This window comes from Bubalus bubalis, chromosome 1, assembly GCF_019923935.1.
Source record: "Bubalus bubalis isolate 160015118507 breed Murrah chromosome 1, NDDB_SH_1, whole genome shotgun sequence".
NCBI classification, from domain to species: Eukaryota; Metazoa; Chordata; class Mammalia; order Artiodactyla; family Bovidae; genus Bubalus; species Bubalus bubalis.
In genome coordinates, this window is record NC_059157.1 from 193,143,309 (window position 1) to 193,161,902 (window position 18,594).

The 18,594-nt window shown below is 48.2% G+C and overlaps 3 protein-coding genes across 4 annotated transcripts; all 3 read left to right on the forward strand.

Annotated features, from left to right (window-relative positions):
* Positions 1-3,047: 3,047 nt before the first annotated feature.
* On the forward strand, positions 3,048-8,291 carry LOC112577706 (carbonyl reductase [NADPH] 1). The gene is made up of 3 exons (XM_025293538.3): positions 3,048-3,439; positions 3,955-4,062; positions 7,615-8,291. The coding sequence occupies exons 1-3, from the start codon at positions 3,151-3,153 to the stop codon at positions 8,049-8,051; spliced, it is 834 nt and encodes a 277-aa protein (XP_025149323.2). The 5' UTR covers positions 3,048-3,150; the 3' UTR covers positions 8,052-8,291.
* A 713-nt stretch (positions 8,292-9,004) lies between these two features.
* Positions 9,005-11,473, forward strand: LOC123464543 (carbonyl reductase [NADPH] 1-like). Of its 2 annotated transcripts, XM_045166672.1 has the most exons (3): positions 9,005-9,450; positions 9,750-9,812; positions 9,982-11,473. In XM_045166672.1, exons 1-3 carry the CDS (start codon positions 9,162-9,164, stop codon positions 10,026-10,028), a joined length of 399 nt encoding a protein of 132 aa, XP_045022607.1. In that variant the 5' UTR covers positions 9,005-9,161; the 3' UTR covers positions 10,029-11,473. The 2 variants fall into 2 exon arrangements, with proteins under 2 accessions (XP_045022607.1, XP_045022606.1); XM_045166671.1 differs by having other exon boundaries at positions 9,750-11,473.
* A 1,839-nt stretch (positions 11,474-13,312) lies between these two features.
* LOC123466176 (carbonyl reductase [NADPH] 1) lies at positions 13,313-18,584 on the forward strand. The gene is made up of 3 exons (XM_045166674.1): positions 13,313-13,733; positions 14,249-14,356; positions 17,908-18,584. Exons 1-3 carry the CDS (start codon positions 13,445-13,447, stop codon positions 18,342-18,344), a joined length of 834 nt encoding a protein of 277 aa, XP_045022609.1. The 5' UTR covers positions 13,313-13,444; the 3' UTR covers positions 18,345-18,584.
* The last annotated feature ends 10 nt before the right edge of the window (positions 18,585-18,594 follow it).

The following is an 18,594-nucleotide window of genomic DNA, read 5'->3' on the forward strand; positions in this document are numbered from 1 at the left end:
CACTTTCATGCACTGGAGAAGGAAATGGCCACCCACTCCAGTGTTCTTGCCTGGAGAATCCCAGGGACGGGGGAGCCTGGTGGGCTGCCGTCTATGGGGTCGTACAGAGTCTGACACAACTGAAGTGACTTAGCAGCAGCAGCAGCAGAGTTCTCTTTGGGCCACAGCTGATATTGCTAGAGGGCACGCCATCACTTGGTCAGTTATAATACCTGCTCTGACCCTGGCCATAAATATAATTTTTTCTTTAGAGTCATGCAAGCTCAATCAGAACAACCAACTGAATCTCACTCAAAAATCATAACCTTCCTCAGTCATGGGATGGACTTATGTGGTTAACACCAAGCTATGGTCTTTAAAGTTTAAAGGCTCCTTTATGTTGTGATTGTGACATTGTACTATAGCTTTGTAAAAACATTACCATTGAGAAAACTGGGTAAAGTATAAGGAATTTCTGCATTATTTGTTACTACTGTTCGTGAATCTACAATCATCTCAATAAAGTTTTGTCAAAAAGCAGAGGTCCTTCCCTGATTATTTTGTTTTTTGCAACTGATTAGAAAAATTCCTTGAAGTTGTAATATAATTGGAAACTATCTAAAGCATAGCTGTTCAAAGAAAGTTTCTGCTGTGATGGAAAGCGATACCTGCACTGTCTGGTACAGCCAGCACTAACACGTGACTCAGCCCTTGAAATGTGGTTAGTGGAACTAACAGACTGAATTTTAATTGTATTATTTTGATTAAAATTACATTTAAGTAGCCACTAGCTTCTGGCTACCATAAAAGAGTGTGGACAAAGAATATAACCTACCATTTCAGTAAACAGAAGATATTGAAGCCATCGAGTCATTAGCCACTGCAGCCCACCCCAATGGTGCACCCAGAAAGAAATTCACAGCAGAGAAAAACAGGATACTGGTCCCAGATAGAGTTCAAGTGCACATTAAAGGAATAATTTCAGTAAGCCCAAACACTTATCATACACTGAAAACTGCTAAATTCATTAATTTGCGATGTTTTGTTTTATTTAATTAGCAGTAATTGTTGTTCCAGGACCTGGGTTTTTTGGGTTATTTTTGCAAAAACTCCTGTATATCCTGGCTCCTCCCTTACCTCTCCAGAACAATCCCTCAGAGGTATCTGAAGAGGCTATATCCCAGGCTTAAATCCTCAGTTCAGTTCAGTCGCTCAGTTGTGTCTGACTCTTTGCAACCCCATAAACCGCAGGACACCAGGCCTCCCTGTCCATCACCAACGCCCGGAGTCCACCCAAACCCATGTCCATTGAGTTGGTGATGCCATCCAACCATCTCATCCTCTGTCATCCCCTTCTTCTCCTGCCTTCAATCTTTCCTAGTATCAGGGTCTTTTCAAATGAGTCAGCTCTTCGAATCAGGTGGCCAAAGTATTGGAATATCAGCTTCAAAATCAGTCCTACCAATGAACACCCAGGACTTATCTCCCTTAGGATGGACTGGATGGATCTCCTTGCAGTCCAAGGGACTCTCAAGAGTCTTCTCCAACACCACAGTTCAAAAGCATCAATTCCTTGGCACTCAGCTTTCTTTATAGTCCAACTCTTACATCCATGTAAGTCGGCCAAATAAAATGTAATTCTCAACTTTCGTGCTTAGTCACCTAGTCCGAATCTTTGTGACCCCATAGCCTGCCAGGCTCCTCTGTCCATAGGACTCTCCGGGAAAGAATACTAGAGTGGATTGTCATGCCCTCCGCCAGGGGATCTTCCCAACCCAGGGATGGAACCCAGGTCTTTCACATTGCAGGTGTATTCTTTCCCATCTGAGCCACCAGGCAAGCCCAATATAACAATATTTGACAGATTAAACCTGGGCACAATGAAAATATTATACTTAATGTTAATAACTCTTAACATGCTTATATTACTTAGATCAACAAGCAAACATTAACACTAAGTATTTAATACTGAATAATTCCCAGTTCATGTGAACCTGAAATTCATTTAGGTTAATTTCTCTTGCATTTAGAATTATTTGCTTTGTAAGCTTTTATTTTTCTGTAGGCCAATTAGATTAGAACTCATTTACAAACCAATCATAACAATATTATCCAAAAATATCTCAACTTTTAGTTTGTGCTTTTTCTTTCAGTGGACAGGACACAGCATAGAAATGAAAATGGTATTATAACCCCCTTAAATCCTCTGTTTTAAGCACTAACTGGTAAGGAAGAAAATTAATTTCCCACCACTGAACTAATTTATGAACCTTCTCAGTCTCCATTTCCTCACTTTAAAAATGTAAATAAAAAGATGAATCCTAAGGCATTATTTGAGTGGGAGAAAGGGCTGCAACGCCCCTTTGCACCTGTACACTTCAGGAACTGCAAACAAGTAACCTGACAACCCTGCAAATAAACAGTGATTTAGTGAACACTCCTCACGAGAGGTGAAAATCAGCCAAGGCTAAGCCAGTAGCTTTGCTTTCATATTTAGGAGAGAAACCAACAAACACTTGATCTCTACCATTTTCTTCCAACTTATTCCACAACTCGGGGTTCCCAAGACTTCAGTTACAGTGATATTTTTCAAACACCAGGAACAATCAAGTTAGTACATATGATTCATTTCTGCAAGTGCAACCGTGAACACGGGTGAACAGGAGGAAATCTGAGGATCAGTTCAGCTCAGTTCAGTCGCTGAGTTGTGTCCGACTGTTTGTGACCCCATGGACTCCTGCACACCAGGCCTCCCTGTCCATCACCAACTCACGGAGTTTACTCAAACTCATGCCCATGAGTCGGTGATGCCATCCAACCATGAGGATGGGGTTGAGTTTTAAACTGAGCGTTTAACGTTCTCTACATTAACCTAGAGAACACGACCAATAAGAATGATTCTCTGCCTCCAGCCCGCAAGTCGCCAGCAGCAACTTTTCAAGAGGACTGTTCTGAAAACTCCGCAGAAGTCTCCTCTCTACACACGCTGCACCGCTGGGGGTCCCGAGGGAGCCCAGCCCCAGGGGCGGAGCCTGCGTCTGCGCCTGCGCGATCAGCCCAGGCGCACCTGGGTGATTCAAGCCAGTGATCGCTCCGCGCACTGCTGTCTCGCGCAGACGCTGGGACTCGCCGCTCCCTATTGAAGGCAACTCAACGCCCTGCACACCGGCCATGTCGTCCTCCACCCGCGTGGCGCTGGTCACCGGGGCCAACAAGGGCATCGGCTTCGCCATCGTGCGTGCCCTGTGCCGGCAGTTCCAGGGAGACGTGGTGCTCACAGCGCGGGACGAGGCGCGGGGTCGGGCGGCTGTGCAGCAGCTTCAGGCCGAGGGCCTGAGCCCCCTTTTCCACCAGCTGGACATCGATGACCGGCAGAGCATCCGCGCCCTGCGTGACTTCCTGCGCAAGGAGTACGGGGGCCTCGATGTGCTGGTCAACAACGCGGGCATCGCCTTCAAGAGTAAGAAACGGCTGGGTGCTCCAGGAGAGGCGGTCACCCGCTCTGAGCATCTCGGTCCAAGATGGACCAAATCTGTCGGGGAATCGCTGTAGAGGGGCTTCTCCCGCCTGTGGGGTCCAGAATGACTCCCTAGAGAAGGAGGAGGGAAGGGGGAAGGGGGTGCGGCTAGAGGAATTGCGAGGAATTGGCTGCTCTCTAGCCGGAGAGAACTTAGTTTCTCTGGCTCAGAATCCTGGGCACCTTTTCCAGGTTGATGCACAGCCCCTTTCTGATACACAGAGGCCCCATGTCTGCACCCTTAGAACAGCGCCGTGCCAGTGGTGCGTTCTTACATAACTATGCTTCATTATCAAACTGGGAAATTCACACGGGTACAATACTGATTGTATTGTGCACAAAATTCAACCGATTTTTACCTTCACTAGTTGTACACAAAATTCATGAGCGATGCCTTCTTATGGAATGTTACCCCGCGAGAACTGTTTCTTGACTCCACTTTGCTTTTCTCTTGAAAGCTGCTGACACCACACCATTTCACATTCAAGCAGAGGTGACTCTGAAAACAAACTTCTTCAGCACCAGAGATGTGTGCACAGAGCTCCTGCCTCTAATAAAGCCCCAAGGTGAGTCTGATTGGAGCCCAGACTGCAGTGCTTCTGGCAAGATCTGGGCCCACCTGGCTCTGGCCTCATCTACAGGTCCCCTGCCGCTCCTGCTCAGCTTCCCTGGCCTCCACCGTGTCTCCACCCAGCCGGGTGTCCTGCACCCTGAGGTCCCTCCACACACTGCCCAGGTCCTTGGTGCTGTCTGTCCACCTGCTTTTTGCACATCTTGCTCTTTCTTCTCTTTCCCATCTTAGCTCAGAGGTTTCCTCCTCCAAGAGGCCCTTGAGCTGCTCTGTGCCCATCACAGGGGGAGTTCCCTCAGGAGTCCTTCCCAGACCTTCTTTCCCCTGTCCCCCTCTTACACAGGCTAGTGGAGCCCGCACCACCACCAGTTCACCCCTTCCCTCCAAAGACTCGTCCTTTCCCCAAAACATCTTGGTAACTAATCCCGTCATCCTAGCACCAGGAACCTGGAGGGCACCCTGCCCATACGTGGGAGGTAAGCCTGCCTGCTTATTGTCATGACCAGGTCCTAAATTCGTCCAGCTGAGTTTCTCCCCAGCCATCTGCCCCATCCTAGCTCTACAAACAGGCCCTCAGCTGTTGTCTCTAAACACTTGTAAACCCTCCTAAGGGACCCCTTGCCCTTCTTGAATCCTTTTCTTTCTCGGTAGGCTCACTGCCCCTCCCCAAAATCCTACAAGTGTGAATGAAGTTCAAGCCCTGAGTGTGGCTAATAGAGATCTCTAATCTGAGCACTGCCCTTCCGTGTGCTCGGTGTTCTGGACAAAACAAACTCATTCCTCTAGCTTAAACTACTGTAATGTTTACCCTGACGTAAGGGGCCAGGAGAGGAACCACCCCCCATTAAACACACAAAGTAAGACAAGCAGATACTTTAAGAAGGATTCAGAGAGTGCCTAGACATTGAGCACACGTGTTTACAGTTTACACTCAGCTTCTAACCTGTTTCCCTGTCCACGCCTTCTGGAAGGTGCTACCCCTTCAAAGACTTGGTTCACTAGGACCGCAGGAGTCAGCTCCTAAGTGTCCCCTGATTCTCCGAAGTGATGTCTTTGCTTTTTAACAGCCTGTCTGCGTTTGTCATAGCTTTCTTCCCAAGCAGCTCTCATCTGATCTCATGGCTGGCTTCACCATCCGCAGTGGTCTTAGAGCCCAGGAAGAGGAGCTCTGCCACTGCTTCCTCCTTTTGCCCTCCTATTTGCCGTGAGCTAATGGGACCAGATGCCACGAGCTTCATTTTTTAAATACTGAGCGTTACGCCAGCTCTTTCACTCTCCTCCTTCACCCTCATCAAGAGGCTCTTTAGTTCCACTTCGCTTGCTACCATTAGAGACCATCTGCATATCTGAGGTTAATATTTCTCCCACAGTCTTGATTTCCAGCTTGTTAACTCGTCCAGCCCGGCATTTCACATGATGTGCTCTGCATAAAAGTTAAACACGGTGACAATAGCCTTGTCATACTCCTTTCTCAACCAATCAGATGTTCCAGACAGGGTTCTAACTGTTGCTTCTTGACCCGCATACAGGGTTCTCAGGAGACAGGTAAGAAGGTCTGGTATTCCTGTCTCTTTAAGAGCTTTCCGCAGTTTGTTACGACCCACACAGTCCCAGGCTTTAGTGTAGCCAGTGAAGCAGAGGTGGATATTCTTCTGGAATTCCCTTGCTTTCTCTATGATTCAGCGAATGTTGGCAATTTGATCTCTGATTTGTCTTCCTTTTCTAAACCCAACTTGAACATCTGAAAATTCTCAATTCACATAATGCTAAAGTGTCACTTGGAGGATTTTGAGCTAATGGGAGATGAGCATAATTGTCCAGTGGTTTGAACATTCTTTAGTATTCCCCAACTTGGGAACTGTGATGAGGATTGACCTTTTCCAGTCCTGTGGCCACTGCTGGGTTTTCGAAGAGTGCTGACATGTTGGGTGCAGCACTTTAATAGCATCATATTCGGGATTTTAAACAGTTTTGCCAGAATCTCATCACCTCCACTAGCTTTATTGATCGCAGTGCTTGCTAGGGCCCACTTGACTTCACACTCCAGAATGTCTGGCTCTGAATGAGAGACTACACCATCGTGGTTATCCGGGTCCTTAAGATCTTTTTCATATAGTTCTGTATATTCTTTCCAACTCTTCTTGATTTCTTCAGCTTCTGTTAGTCTTTACCACTTCTGTCCTTTATTGTACCCATCTTTGGATGAAATCTTCCTTTGATATTTCTGATTTTCTTGAAGAGATCTCTAGGCTTACCCTTTCTGTTGTTTTCCTCTATTTCTTTGCATTGTTCACTGAAGAAGGCCTTCTTGTCTCTCCTTGCTATTCTCTGGAACTCTGCATTCACTTGGGTGAACCTTTCCCTTTCTCCCTTGCTTTTCGCTTCTCTTCTTTCCTCGGTTATTTGTAAAGCCTCCTCAGACAACCACTTTGCCTTCTTGCATTTCTTTTTCTTTAGGGTGGTTTTGTTCACGGCCTCCAGTATAGTATTAGAGACTTCTCTCCATAGATCTTCAGGCACTCTGTTTACTAGGTCTAATTGCTTGAATCTATTCATTAGCTGCACTGTATAGTCATGGGGAACTGGATTTAAGTCGTGGCTGACCTGCCTAATGCTTATCCCCACTTTCTTTAGTGAAAGCCTGAATTTTGCTATGAAGAGCTGATGGTCTGAGCCCCAGTCAGCTCCAGGTCTTGTTTTTGCTAACTGTTACAAAGAATGTAATCGTCCTGATTTTGGTATTGACCAAAAATTTGGTGATGTCCATGTGTAGAGTTGTCTCTTGTGCTGATAAAAAAGGATATTTGCTATGACCAGTGATAGTCTCAGGGCATTCTCAAGATGCCCAGCCCAAGGTTAGAGCCTTGGTCCCACGAGTGAGGACTGGGTTGGAGAAGGAAGTCCTAATCTCCTAGGTACACTTACCAGGAACTGAACCTCTGCAGCAGGTAGCTGAGGAACAGGATGAGAAATGTGATGTCATCCGCATGGTGGGAAGATGCCACAGCCCCTTGGCAGGGAGGGAGTCCTGCGTCTCAGATGCACCATCCCAGAGTGAAGTTTCCATTGCTACGGTCAGAAAGGAGGAAAGGAAGGAGCAGTCATGGTTGAAATAGATTCTTTCTGTTCTCACCTGAGGTATTGGAGATAGTCTGGAAAAAAATGTTTCGTCATTTGCTGCACACACTCAGGACCATTTCCAGAGATTTTAAATAGTTCAGTTTTGAAAATACTTTTCACAAGTCATGCTGGGTAATAGGTTCACAGACTTCTTCCTCTGGTCATGACTTCTTTATTGAGTTTGAGTGAAATAGTTCATTCTGGTAATTTCTAAAATAATTAGATGTAGCTTAATTTTAAAAAACATTAGAAGTAACATGTTGTTACTTATAATAATAAAAAAGATAAGACTCATTGAGGAACCCCCTCCCAAAATACATTCCCTTCCTTCCCTAATGTCCTCTTTCAAGAGGTCAGTCCTGTCCCCAATTGGGTATCATCCTTCTCGTGCTCGCCTTTCTATGTGCTGATTTGTGCTCTATTTTAGGCAGAGTGGTGAATGTATCCAGCTTTGTCAGTGTCAACTCTCTAAAGAAATGCAGCCCTGAACTGCAGCAGAAGTTTCGAAGTGAGACCATCACGGAGGAGGAGCTGGTGGGGCTCATGAACAAGTTTGTGGAAGACACAAAGAACGGGGTGCACAGGAAGGAGGGCTGGCCCGATACCGCATATGGAGTGTCGAAAATCGGAGTCACAGTCCTGTCCAGAATCCACGCCAGGAAACTGAGTGAGCAGAGAGGAGGGGACAAGATCCTCCTGAATGCCTGCTGCCCAGGGTGGGTGAGAACCGACATGGCAGGACCCAAAGCCCCCAAAAGCCCAGAAGAAGGAGCAGAGACCCCCGTGTACTTGGCCCTTCTGCCCTCGGATGCCGAGGGGCCTCACGGAGAGTTCATTTCTGAGAAAAAAGTTCTGCAATGGTGAGCTCATTCACGGCTACACCATGGATCCATTTATATTGCTGTCCCCGATTCACCAAACAGACACTGACAAAATTATCGCTGTGCAGAAAAAAGAAAGAGGAATCAAAATATCCAGATCAAGGTCTCACTAGGAGAGGGCTGCTAATCTTGTAAAGAGTTTTCTGACTTCTTCTGTGATCCCAGGGGAGGAAAAGTGGAATGGATGACAAATAATAAAAATAAATAATTCTTTATAAATGTCCCTTTGTGCAAACTCTTAAATGGTGAATCTGCTCCATTACTCATAATAGTGGAAGCTAATTTGGTGGACTTGTGGGTGTCGAGTATTAGTTCCACTTTTCTATTTAAAATTTTTCAGGACAAACATCTGGAACCAGAGAGTCCTGGTTCGGCCCCCTTCCTGGATGACCTTGAACCAAAATCCAACAGGATACTACTCCCTAACACAGGGACACCTGCTCAGTGTTACGTGGCAGCCTGGGAAGGAGGGGAGACTGTGGAGAACCAATACGTGTATATGTGTGGCTGAGGCCCTGTGCTGTCCAGCTGAAACTGTGGTGAGAACTCAGAACGTTGTCAATCAGCTGTGAAAGTGCTAGTCGCCCAGTCCTGTCTAGGTCTTTGCGGTTCCATGCACAGCCCTCTGCACTTCCATGCACTGTGGCCCACTGGGCTCCTCTGTCCATGGGATTTCCCAGGCAAGAATACTAGAGTCAGCTGCCATTTATTTCTCCAGGGGCTCCTCCCAACCCAGGGATCAAACCTGGGTCTCCCCCCATTGCAGGCAGATTCTTGACTGTCCCAGCCACCAGGGAAGCCCTGTCGTCCAATATAAAATAAGAAGTTTAAAGAAAAAGAGGGCTGTGTCCTCTCTTTTGGCTCAGGGTACAGCATGAGGAAAGAGGTGGAGCCAGGAGTGGTGTTGGAACATTTGATCCCTCCTTAAGCGGTAGATGGCAGGGCCTCCTCCTTCTCAAGCAATCACTGCACTGGATCCCAGGACACAGTTCTTTGCCTTCTGGAATGTGGCGGGTCTCCACGTCCCACGCTGCGCCACCCCATCGGTCTCCAGCCTTGTCAGCTCTACTCCAAAGGGCCCTGCCCACAGGCCATGTCATCCTCCACCCGAGTGGCGCTGGTCACCGGGGCCAACAAGTGCCTTGGTTTTGCCATAGTGCGTGACCTGTGTCGGCGGTTCCCGGGGAAATTGGTGCTCATGGCACGGGACGAGGCGCGGGGTCGGGCAGCCACACAGCAGCTGCAGACCAAGGGCCCGAGCCCCCTTTTCCACCAGCTGGACATCACTGACCTGCAGAGCATCCGGGCACTGCGAGACTTCCTGCGCAAGGAGTACGGGAGCCTCGACGCACTGGTCAACAACGAGGCCATCGCCTTCCAGAGTAAGTGAATGGGAGCTGGGGGGTTACAGCCACTGTGGGGGGAGCCTGACCGGGCGGGGCGGGGCTGCTGCCTGAACCTCCGCTGTGGGATCTAGAACCCTCTCCCTAGGGAGGGAGCACAGGCCGGAGGTCACAGGGAGAGCAGGTCCTCCGCCATTACAAGCTTTTCCAGCAAGAAGGCCTTGAAATAGCTTTGACCAGGGTAAAGGACAGCGCCCAGATTTTCACAGTATTGATTTCACTGAACTTTGGATGAGTTGGGTGAATTTTTAACTTCTGAAACCAATTTAAAATTGCAGAGTGGTACACAGGAGGTCATATGGGCTTCTTTCACTCAGCCTCCCCTGATGATGCCATCTTATGTAAGTATAAAGCAGTATCAACCACAAAACACCCATTGGTGCAATACCGTTCACTAACACCAAACATTGCTAGAGGAAAACAGAGTTCACGGAAAAAATACTGTATCAAGTAAGCATTTTTACCATATGGCTTGTGTTTATTAGCCCTATTCTTTTTCTATCCTAAAAGTTGGTGATCCCACACCAATTGAAATTCAGGCAGAAGCGACCATGTAAACAAACATCCTTGGTACCCAAGCTGTGTGCACAGAGCTCTGGCCTCTGATAAAATGCCGAGGTGAGTCCAATGGAGCCCAAACTGCAGGGTTTCTGGCAAGATCTGAGCCCACCTGCATCTGGTCTCATCCTTCTCAGCTGCACTGACTTCCACCTGGTGGTCACTCGGCAGGATGCCCGGTGGCCTCTGGTCCCTCTACACCCTGCCCGAGTCGTTGGTGCTCTCTGTCCATCTGCACTTTGCACATTTGGCTCTTTCTTCTCTTTCCCATCTTAGTTCAAAGGTCTCCTCCAAGAGGCCCTTCACGTGCTCCATGCCCATCACAGGGGGTGTCCTCTCAGGAGTCTCTCCCAGACCTTCTCTCTCCCGTGCCCCTCTCAGAGTGACCTGATTTGGGTTTGTGGTGCTCATACTACCACATTCATTCGACCCCTGAAGACTTTTCTGCTTCTGGCCACCAGAGTGTTTCTTCCTATGGCACTGACATGGTGTATTACCAATACAGGTTTCTAGATGCTAAACCAAGTATACATACTTCGGTCTTTAAGGTTCAGGAAGTCCCCAGACTATCCTGAAGTTCAATAATTCACTGTAAGGACCGAGAACTAGGCAAACAGCTATTATATTCAAAAGGACATGGTTTTAGAAAGGTGGACAGTTACTCAGTTCAGCAGTGGTTAAAGGTCTCATGGCCCAGGGTCTAAGAAGCCCAGTATGGAGCTGGGACTTGACGTCTCCCTGCAGACCCTGGGGGCACCACGTATTTCTCCCCCAAACAGCCTGTGTCAGACACAAGGGGTATTACCAAGCAGTGGGCTCGACCCAGCCTTGATGTCCAGGGTTCTTGGTGAGGGGTGGTCACGCAGGCATGGCCCACTGCCCTCATGGCGGGCCCTGCTCTCCAGCCCATCCAGGGGTCCAGCTAATACCAGCTAGGCCAAGGCCGCCACCATACTCACACACGAACATGGACTAGGTAACCTGACCCTCAAACAAGTAATTGAGGACAGTCTTCTCAGGCAAGGATGTTCAGGCTTCACTGTTACCTCCCAGATGTCCTGGAATAGGGCTGAAGCTTCCTCTGGCCAAGCTTAGCCCCTTACTTATAGAGAACACCCTCTGCACCTTCCTTAAGACTCCCTTACATCAAAAGGATCATCGAGCATCTAAGTTTAGCCTAGATTTTATTTAACAGATACAGAAAGAGTACAGAAATAACATCTCTCATCGGGGGCAGCCAGAGTGGGGTTGGAGTAGTTGAGAGCAACAGATATTCCAGCTTCTAAAGCCACTACTTCCATTTTCATGTGTTTCTACTGATACTAATTTGTTTTCAATTTTTATTGGAAGATGGTTGCTTTGCAGTATTGTGCTGGTTTCTGCCATACATCAACATGAGTCAGCCACAGGGATACCTACGTCCCCTCCCTCCTGAACCTCTCCCACCTCCATCCCATCCACCCCTCTAGGTTGTTGCAGAGCACTGGGTTGATCTCCCTGAGTCACACAGCAGATTCCCCCTGGCTCCGTATCTTGCACGTGGCAATGTGTGTGTTTCCGGGATCCTCTCTCAGTGCCTCCCATCCTCTCCTTCCCCCACTGTGTGCACAAGTGAGTTCTCTACGTCTGCATCTCCACTGCTACCCTGCAAATAGGCTCATCAGTCCCATCTTTCTACTTTCCATACACCTGCCTTAATACACAATATTCATCTTTCCCTTTCTGACTTACTTCAGTCTCTACAGTAGGCTCTAGGTTCATCCACCTTGATGAACTTGAATGAATCAAGTTCATACTAACTTGATTCTCGCCTTGATCAACTGCTACTTGTACCTTCAGTTCAGTTCAGTCGCTCAGTCGTGTCTGACTCTTTGAGACCCCATGGACCACAGCTCGCCAGGCCTCCCTGTCCATCACCACCTCCCAGAGTTTACCCAAACCCATGTTCATTGAGTCGGAGATGCCAGCCAACCATCTCACCCTCTGTCGTCCCCTTCACCTCCTGCCCTCAATCTTTCCCAGTATCGGGGTCTTTCCAAATGAATCAGCTCTTCGCATCAGGTGGCCAAAGTATTGGAGTTTCAGCTTCGGCATCAGTCCTTCCAGTGAACACTCAGGACTGATCTCCTTTAGGATGGACTGGATGGATCTCCTTGCCGTACAAGGGACTCTCTAGAGTCTTCTCCAACACCACAGTTCAAAAGCATCAATTCTTCAGCGCTCAGATTTTTATTTAGCATAAAACTGTTTGTGCAGTCTATTTAGTATTGTTAAGAGAGAAAAAGAGGCCAAAAAAAAAAAAAATTATTTCAGTTTGAGACAAAGAACTCTTTGAATGGGAAATCACCAAACCAGAATTACTGAGCGTGGCCCGGCTGACAGGCACTCAGGAACAGACTATCGTGGAGAGAAGGCTGAAGCAAAGTAAGGAAACTGTGCACTGTCTTCAGCTTCTGGCCCAGGTGGCTCTTTGTGACTATCAGTCCTTAGGTTCCCATTTTGTCACCTTGAGGCATTTTCAGGCTTCCGTTTTGTTTTGCTTACAGAGGCCACCAAGGAATTAGAGCCAGCTCAGCCTAATGACCTCCGTGTTTCACTCATTTACATCATGGAAACTGGCTCATGGTTAGCTGTGCCGAGTTCTTCATCAACTAGTTCTTTTCCGTTAGTATTACACCCTGCAGAGACTTGACCTCCATCTCCCATCACACTTGGTCATCCCTATCAGTATCTTCCTACGGCTGCTTTACATGTGAGAGTTGACTATTACCAGCAAGGCCAGTGATAACCCCCATCACAGGACAGTAGGTAGCACATGTGACCTGAAGACTAAGACTCACGAGATGCTGGCACCTGGCTAGAGAAACACTCAGTGATTAACGATTGGTTCAATCCATCACCACGTCTTATAAAAAATATCCCACAGACATCCCAGGGCTTCTGCTTGACTTTCAGTTCAGTTCAGTTCAGTTCAGTCAGTCAATATGTCCGACTCTTTGCGACCCCATGGACTGCAGCACGTCGGGCCTCCCTGTCCATTGCCAACTCCCGGAGTTTATTCAAACTCATGCCCATTGAGTTGGTGATGCTTCCAACCATGAGGATGGGGCTGTTTAAACGTAGAGAACACGACCAATCAGAATGATGCTCTGCTTCCAGGCTGCAAATCGCCAGCAGCACTTTTCAGCAGGACTGTTCTGAAAACTCGGCAGGTAGCCCCGCTCTAAGTGCCCTGAACCGCCGGGGGTCAGAGGGAGCCCAGCCCCGAGGGGCGGAGCCTGCATCTGCGCCTGTGCCTCAGCCCTGGCGCCCCGGGGTGATTCCTGCGGGTCATCGCTCCGCGCACTGCATCTAGCTCAGAGGCCAAGAGCCGCGGTTCCCTTCTGAAGGCACCCCGACGCCCTGCACACCGGCCATGTCGTCCTCCACCCGCGTAGCGCTGGTCACCGGGGCCAACAAGGGCATCGGCTTCGCCATCGTGCGTGCCCTGTGCCGGCAGTTCCAGGGAGACGTGGTGCTCACGGCGCGGGACGAGGCGCGGGGTCGGGCGGCCGTGCAGCAGCTTCAGGCCGAGGGCCTGAGCCCCCTTTTCCACCAGCTGGACATCGACGACCGGCAGAGCATCCGCGCCCTGCGTGACTTCCTGCGCAAGGAGTACGGGGGCCTCGATGTGCTGGTCAACAACGCGGGCATCGCCTTCAAGAGTAAGAAGCGGCTGGGTGCTCCAGGAGAGGCGGTCACCCGCTCTGAGCATCTCGGTCCAGAATGGACCAAATCTGTCGGGGAATCGCTGTAGAGGGGCTTCTCCCGCCTGTGGGGTCCAGAATGACTCCCTAGAGAAGGAGAAGGGAAGGGGGAAGGGGGTGCGGCTAGAGGAATTGCGAGGAATTGGCTGCTCTCTAGCCGGAGAGAACTTAGTTTCTCTGGCTCAGAATCCTGGGCACCTTTTCCAGGTTGATGCACAGCCCCTTTCGGATACACAGAGGCCGCATGTCTGCACCCTTAGAACAGCGCCGTGCCAGTGGTGCGTTCTTACATAACTATGCTTCATTATCAAACTGGGAAATTCACACGGGTACAATACTGATTGTATTGTGCACAAAATTCAACCGATTTTTACCTTCACTAGTTGTACACAAAATTCATGAGCGATGCCTTCTTATGGAATGTTACCCCGCGAGAACTGTTTCTTGACTCCACTTTGCTTTTCTCTTGAAAGCTGCTGACACCACACCATTTCACATTCAAGCAGAGGTGACTCTGAAAACAAACTTCTTCGGCACCAGAGATGTGTGCACAGAGCTCCTGCCTCTAATAAAGCCCCAAGGTGAGTCTGATTGGAGCCCAGACTGCAGTGCTTCTGGCAAGATCTGGGCCCACCTGGCTCTGGCCTCATCTACAGGTCCCCTGCCGCTCCTGCTCAGCTTCCCTGGCCTCCACCGTGTCTCCACCCAGCCGGGTGTCCTGCACCCTGAGGTCCCTCCACACACTGCCCAGGTCCTTGGTGCTGTCTGTCCACCTGCTTTTTGCACATCTTGCTCTTTCTTCTCTTTCCCATCTTAGCTCAGAGGTTTCCTCCTCCAAGAGGCCCTTGAGCTGCTCTGTGCCCATCACAGGGGGAGTTCCCTCAGGAGTCCTTCCCAGACCTTCTTTCCCCTGTCCCCCTCTTACACAGGCTAGTGGAGCCCGCACCACCACCAGTTCACCCCTTCCCTCCAAAGACTCGTCCTTTCCCCAAAACATCTTGGTAACTAATCCCGTCATCCTAGCACCAGGAACCTGGAGGGCACCCTGCCCATACGTGGGAGGTAAGCCTGCCTGCTTATTGTCATGACCAGGTCCTAAATTCGTCCAGCTGAGTTTCTCCCCAGCCATCTGCCCCATCCTAGCTCTACAAACAGGCCCTCAGCTGTTGTCTCTAAACACTTGTAAACCCTCCTAAGGGACCCCTTGCCCTTCTTGAATCCTTTTCTTTCTCGGTAGGCTCACTGCCCCTCCCCAAAATCCTACAAGTGTGAATGAAGTTCAAGCCCTGAGTGTGGCTAATAGAGATCTCTAATCTGAGCACTGCCCTTCCGTGTGCTCGGTGTTCTGGACAAAACAAACTCATTCCTCTAGCTTAAACTACTGTAATGTTTACCCTGACGTAAGGGGCCAGGAGAGGAACCACCCCCCATTAAACACACAAAGTAAGACAAGCAGATACTTTAAGAAGGATTCAGAGAGTGCCTAGACATTGAGCACACGTGTTTACAGTTTACACTCAGCTTCTAACCTGTTTCCCTGTCCACGCCTTCTGGAAGGTGCTACCCCTTCAAAGACTTGGTTCACTAGGACCGCAGGAGTCAGCTCCTAAGTGTCCCCTGATTCTCCGAAGTGATGTCTTTGCTTTTTAACAGCCTGTCTGCGTTTGTCATAGCTTCTTCCCAAGCAGCTCTCATCTGATTTCATGGCTGGCTTCACCATCCGCAGTGGTCTTAGAGCCCAGGAAGAGGAGCTCTGCCACTGCTTCCTCCTTTTGCCCTCCTATTTGCCGTGAGCTAATGGGACCAGATGCCACGAGCTTCATTTTTTAAATACCGAGCGTTACGCCAGCTCTTTCACTCTCCTCCTTCACCCTCATCAAGAGGCTCTTTAGTTCCACTTCGCTTGCTACCATTAGAGACCATCTGCATATCTGAGGTTAATATTTCTCCCACAATCTTGATTTCCAGCTTGTTAACTCGTCCAGCCCGGCATTTCACATGATGTGCTCTGCATAAAAGTTAAACACGGTGACAATAGCCTTGTCATACTCCTTTCTCAACCAATCAGATGTTCCAGACAGGGTTCTAACTGTTGCTTCTTGACCCGCATACAGGGTTCTCAGGAGACAGGTAAGAAGGTCTGGTATTCCTGTCTCTTTAAGAGCTTTCCGCAGTTTGTTATGACCCACACAGTCCCAGGCTTTAGTGTAGCCAGTGAAGCAGAGGTGGATATTCTTCTGGAATTCCCTTGCTTTCTCTATGATTCAGCGAATGTTGGCAATTTGATCTCTGATTTGTCTTCCTTTTCTAAACCCAACTTGAACATCTGAAAATTCTCAATTCACATAATGCTAAAGTGTCACTTGGAGGATTTTGAGCTAATGGGAGATGAGCATAATTGTCCAGTGGTTTGAACATTCTTTAGTATTCCCCAACTTGGGAACTGTGATGAGGATTGACCTTTTCCAGTCCTGTGGCCACTGCTGGGTTTTCGAAGAGTGCTGACATGTTGGGTGCGGCACTTTAATAGCATCATATTCGGGATTTTAAACAGTTTTGCCAGAATCTCATCACCTCCACTAGCTTTATTGATCACAGTGCTTGCTAGGGCCCACTTGACTTCACACTCCAGAATGTCTGGCTCTGAATGAGAGACTACACCATCGTGGTTATCCGGGTCCTTAAGATCTTTTTCATATAGTTCTGTATATTCTTTCCAACTCTTCTTGATTTCTTCAGCTTCTGTTAGTCTTTACCACTTCTGTCCTTTATTGTACCCATCTTTGGATGGAATCTTCCCCTGATATTTCTGATTTTCTTGAAGAGATCTCTAGTCTTACCCTTTCTGTTGTTTTCCTCTATTTCTTTGCATTGTTCACTGAAGAAGGCCTTCTTGTCTCTCCTTGCTATTCTCTGGAACTCTGCATTCACTTGGGTGAACCTTTCCCTTTCTCCCTTGCTTTTCGCTGCTCTTCTTTCCTCGGTTATTTGTAAAGCCTCCTCAGACAACCACTTTGCCTTCTTGCATTTCTTTTTCTTTAGGATGGTTTTGTTCACTGCCTCCAGTATAGTATTAGAGACTTCTCTCCATAGATCTTCAGGCACTCTGTTTACTAGGTCTAATTGCTTGAATCTATTCATTAGCTGCACTGTATAGTCATGGGGAACTGGATTTAAGTCGTGGCTGACCTGCCTAATGCTTATCCCCACTTTCTTTAGTGAAAGCCTGAATTTTGCTATGAAGAGCTGATGGTCTGAGCCCCAGTCAGCTCCAGGTCTTGTTTTTGCTAACTGTTACAAAGAATGTAATCGTTCTGATTTTGGTATTGACCAAAAATTTGGTGATGTCCATGTGTAGAGTTGTCTCTTGTGCTGATAAAAAAGGATATTTGCTATGACCAGTGATAGTCTCAGGGCATTCTCAAGATGCCCAGCCCAAGGTTAGAGCCTTGGTCCCACGAGTGAGGACTGGGTTGGAGAAGGAAGTCCTAATCTCCTAGGTACACTTACCAGGAACTGAACCTCTGCAGCAGGTAGCTGAGGAACAGGATGAGAAATGTGATGTCATCCGCATGGTGGGAAGATGCCACAGCCCCTTGGCAGGGAGGGAGTCCTGCGTCTCAGATGCACCATCCCAGAGTGAAGTTTCCATTGCTACGGTCAGAAAGGAGGAAAGGAAGGAGCAGTCATGGTCGAAATAGATTCTTTCTGTTCTCACCTGAGGTATTGGAGATAGTCTGGAAAAAAATCGTTTCGTCATTTGCTGCACACACTCAGGACCATTTCCAGAGATTTAAATAGTTCAGTTTTGAAAATACTTTTCACAAGTCATGCTGGGTAATAGGTTCACAGACTTCTTCCTCTGGTCATGACTTCTTTATTGAGTTTGAGTGAAATAGTTCATTCTGGTAATTTCTAAAATAATTAGATGTAGCTTAATTTTTAAAAACATTAGAAGTAACATGTTGTTACTTATAATAATAAAAAAGATAAGACTCATTGAGGAACCCCCTCCCAAAATACATTCCCTTCCTTCCCTAATGTCCTCTTTCAAGAGGTCAGTCCTGTCCCCAATTGGGTATCATCCTTCTCGTGCTCGCCTTTCTATGTACTGATTTGTGCTCTATTTTAGGCAGAGTGGTGAATGTATCCAGCTTTGTCAGTGTCAACTCTCTAAAGAAATGCAGCCCTGAACTGCAGCAGAAGTTTCGAAGTGAGACCATCACGGAGGAGGAGCTGGTGGGGCTCATGAACAAGTTTGTGGAAGACACAAAGAACGGGGTGCACAGGAAGGAGGGCTGGCCCGATACCGCATATGGAGTGTCGAAAATCGGAGTCACAGTCCTGTCCAGAATCCACGCCAGGAAACTGAGTGAGCAGAGAGGAGGGGACAAGATCCTCCTGAATGCCTGCTGCCCAGGGTGGGTGAGAACCGACATGGCAGGACCCAAAGCCCCCAAAAGCCCAGAAGAAGGAGCAGAGACCCCCGTGTACTTGGCCCTTCTGCCCTCGGATGCCGAGGGGCCTCACGGAGAGTTCATTTCTGAGAAAAAAGTTCTGCAATGGTGAGCTCATTCACGGCTACACCATGGATCCATTTATATTGCTGTCCCCGATTCACCAAACAGACACTGACAAAATTATCGCTGTGCAGAAAAAAGAAAGAGGAATCAAAATATCCAGATCAAGGTCTCACTAGGAGAGGGCTGCTAATCTTGTAAAGAGTTTTCTGACTTCTTCTGTGATCCCAGGGGAGGAAAAGTGGAATGGATGACAAATAATAAAAATAAATAATTCTTTATAAATGTCCCTTTGTGCA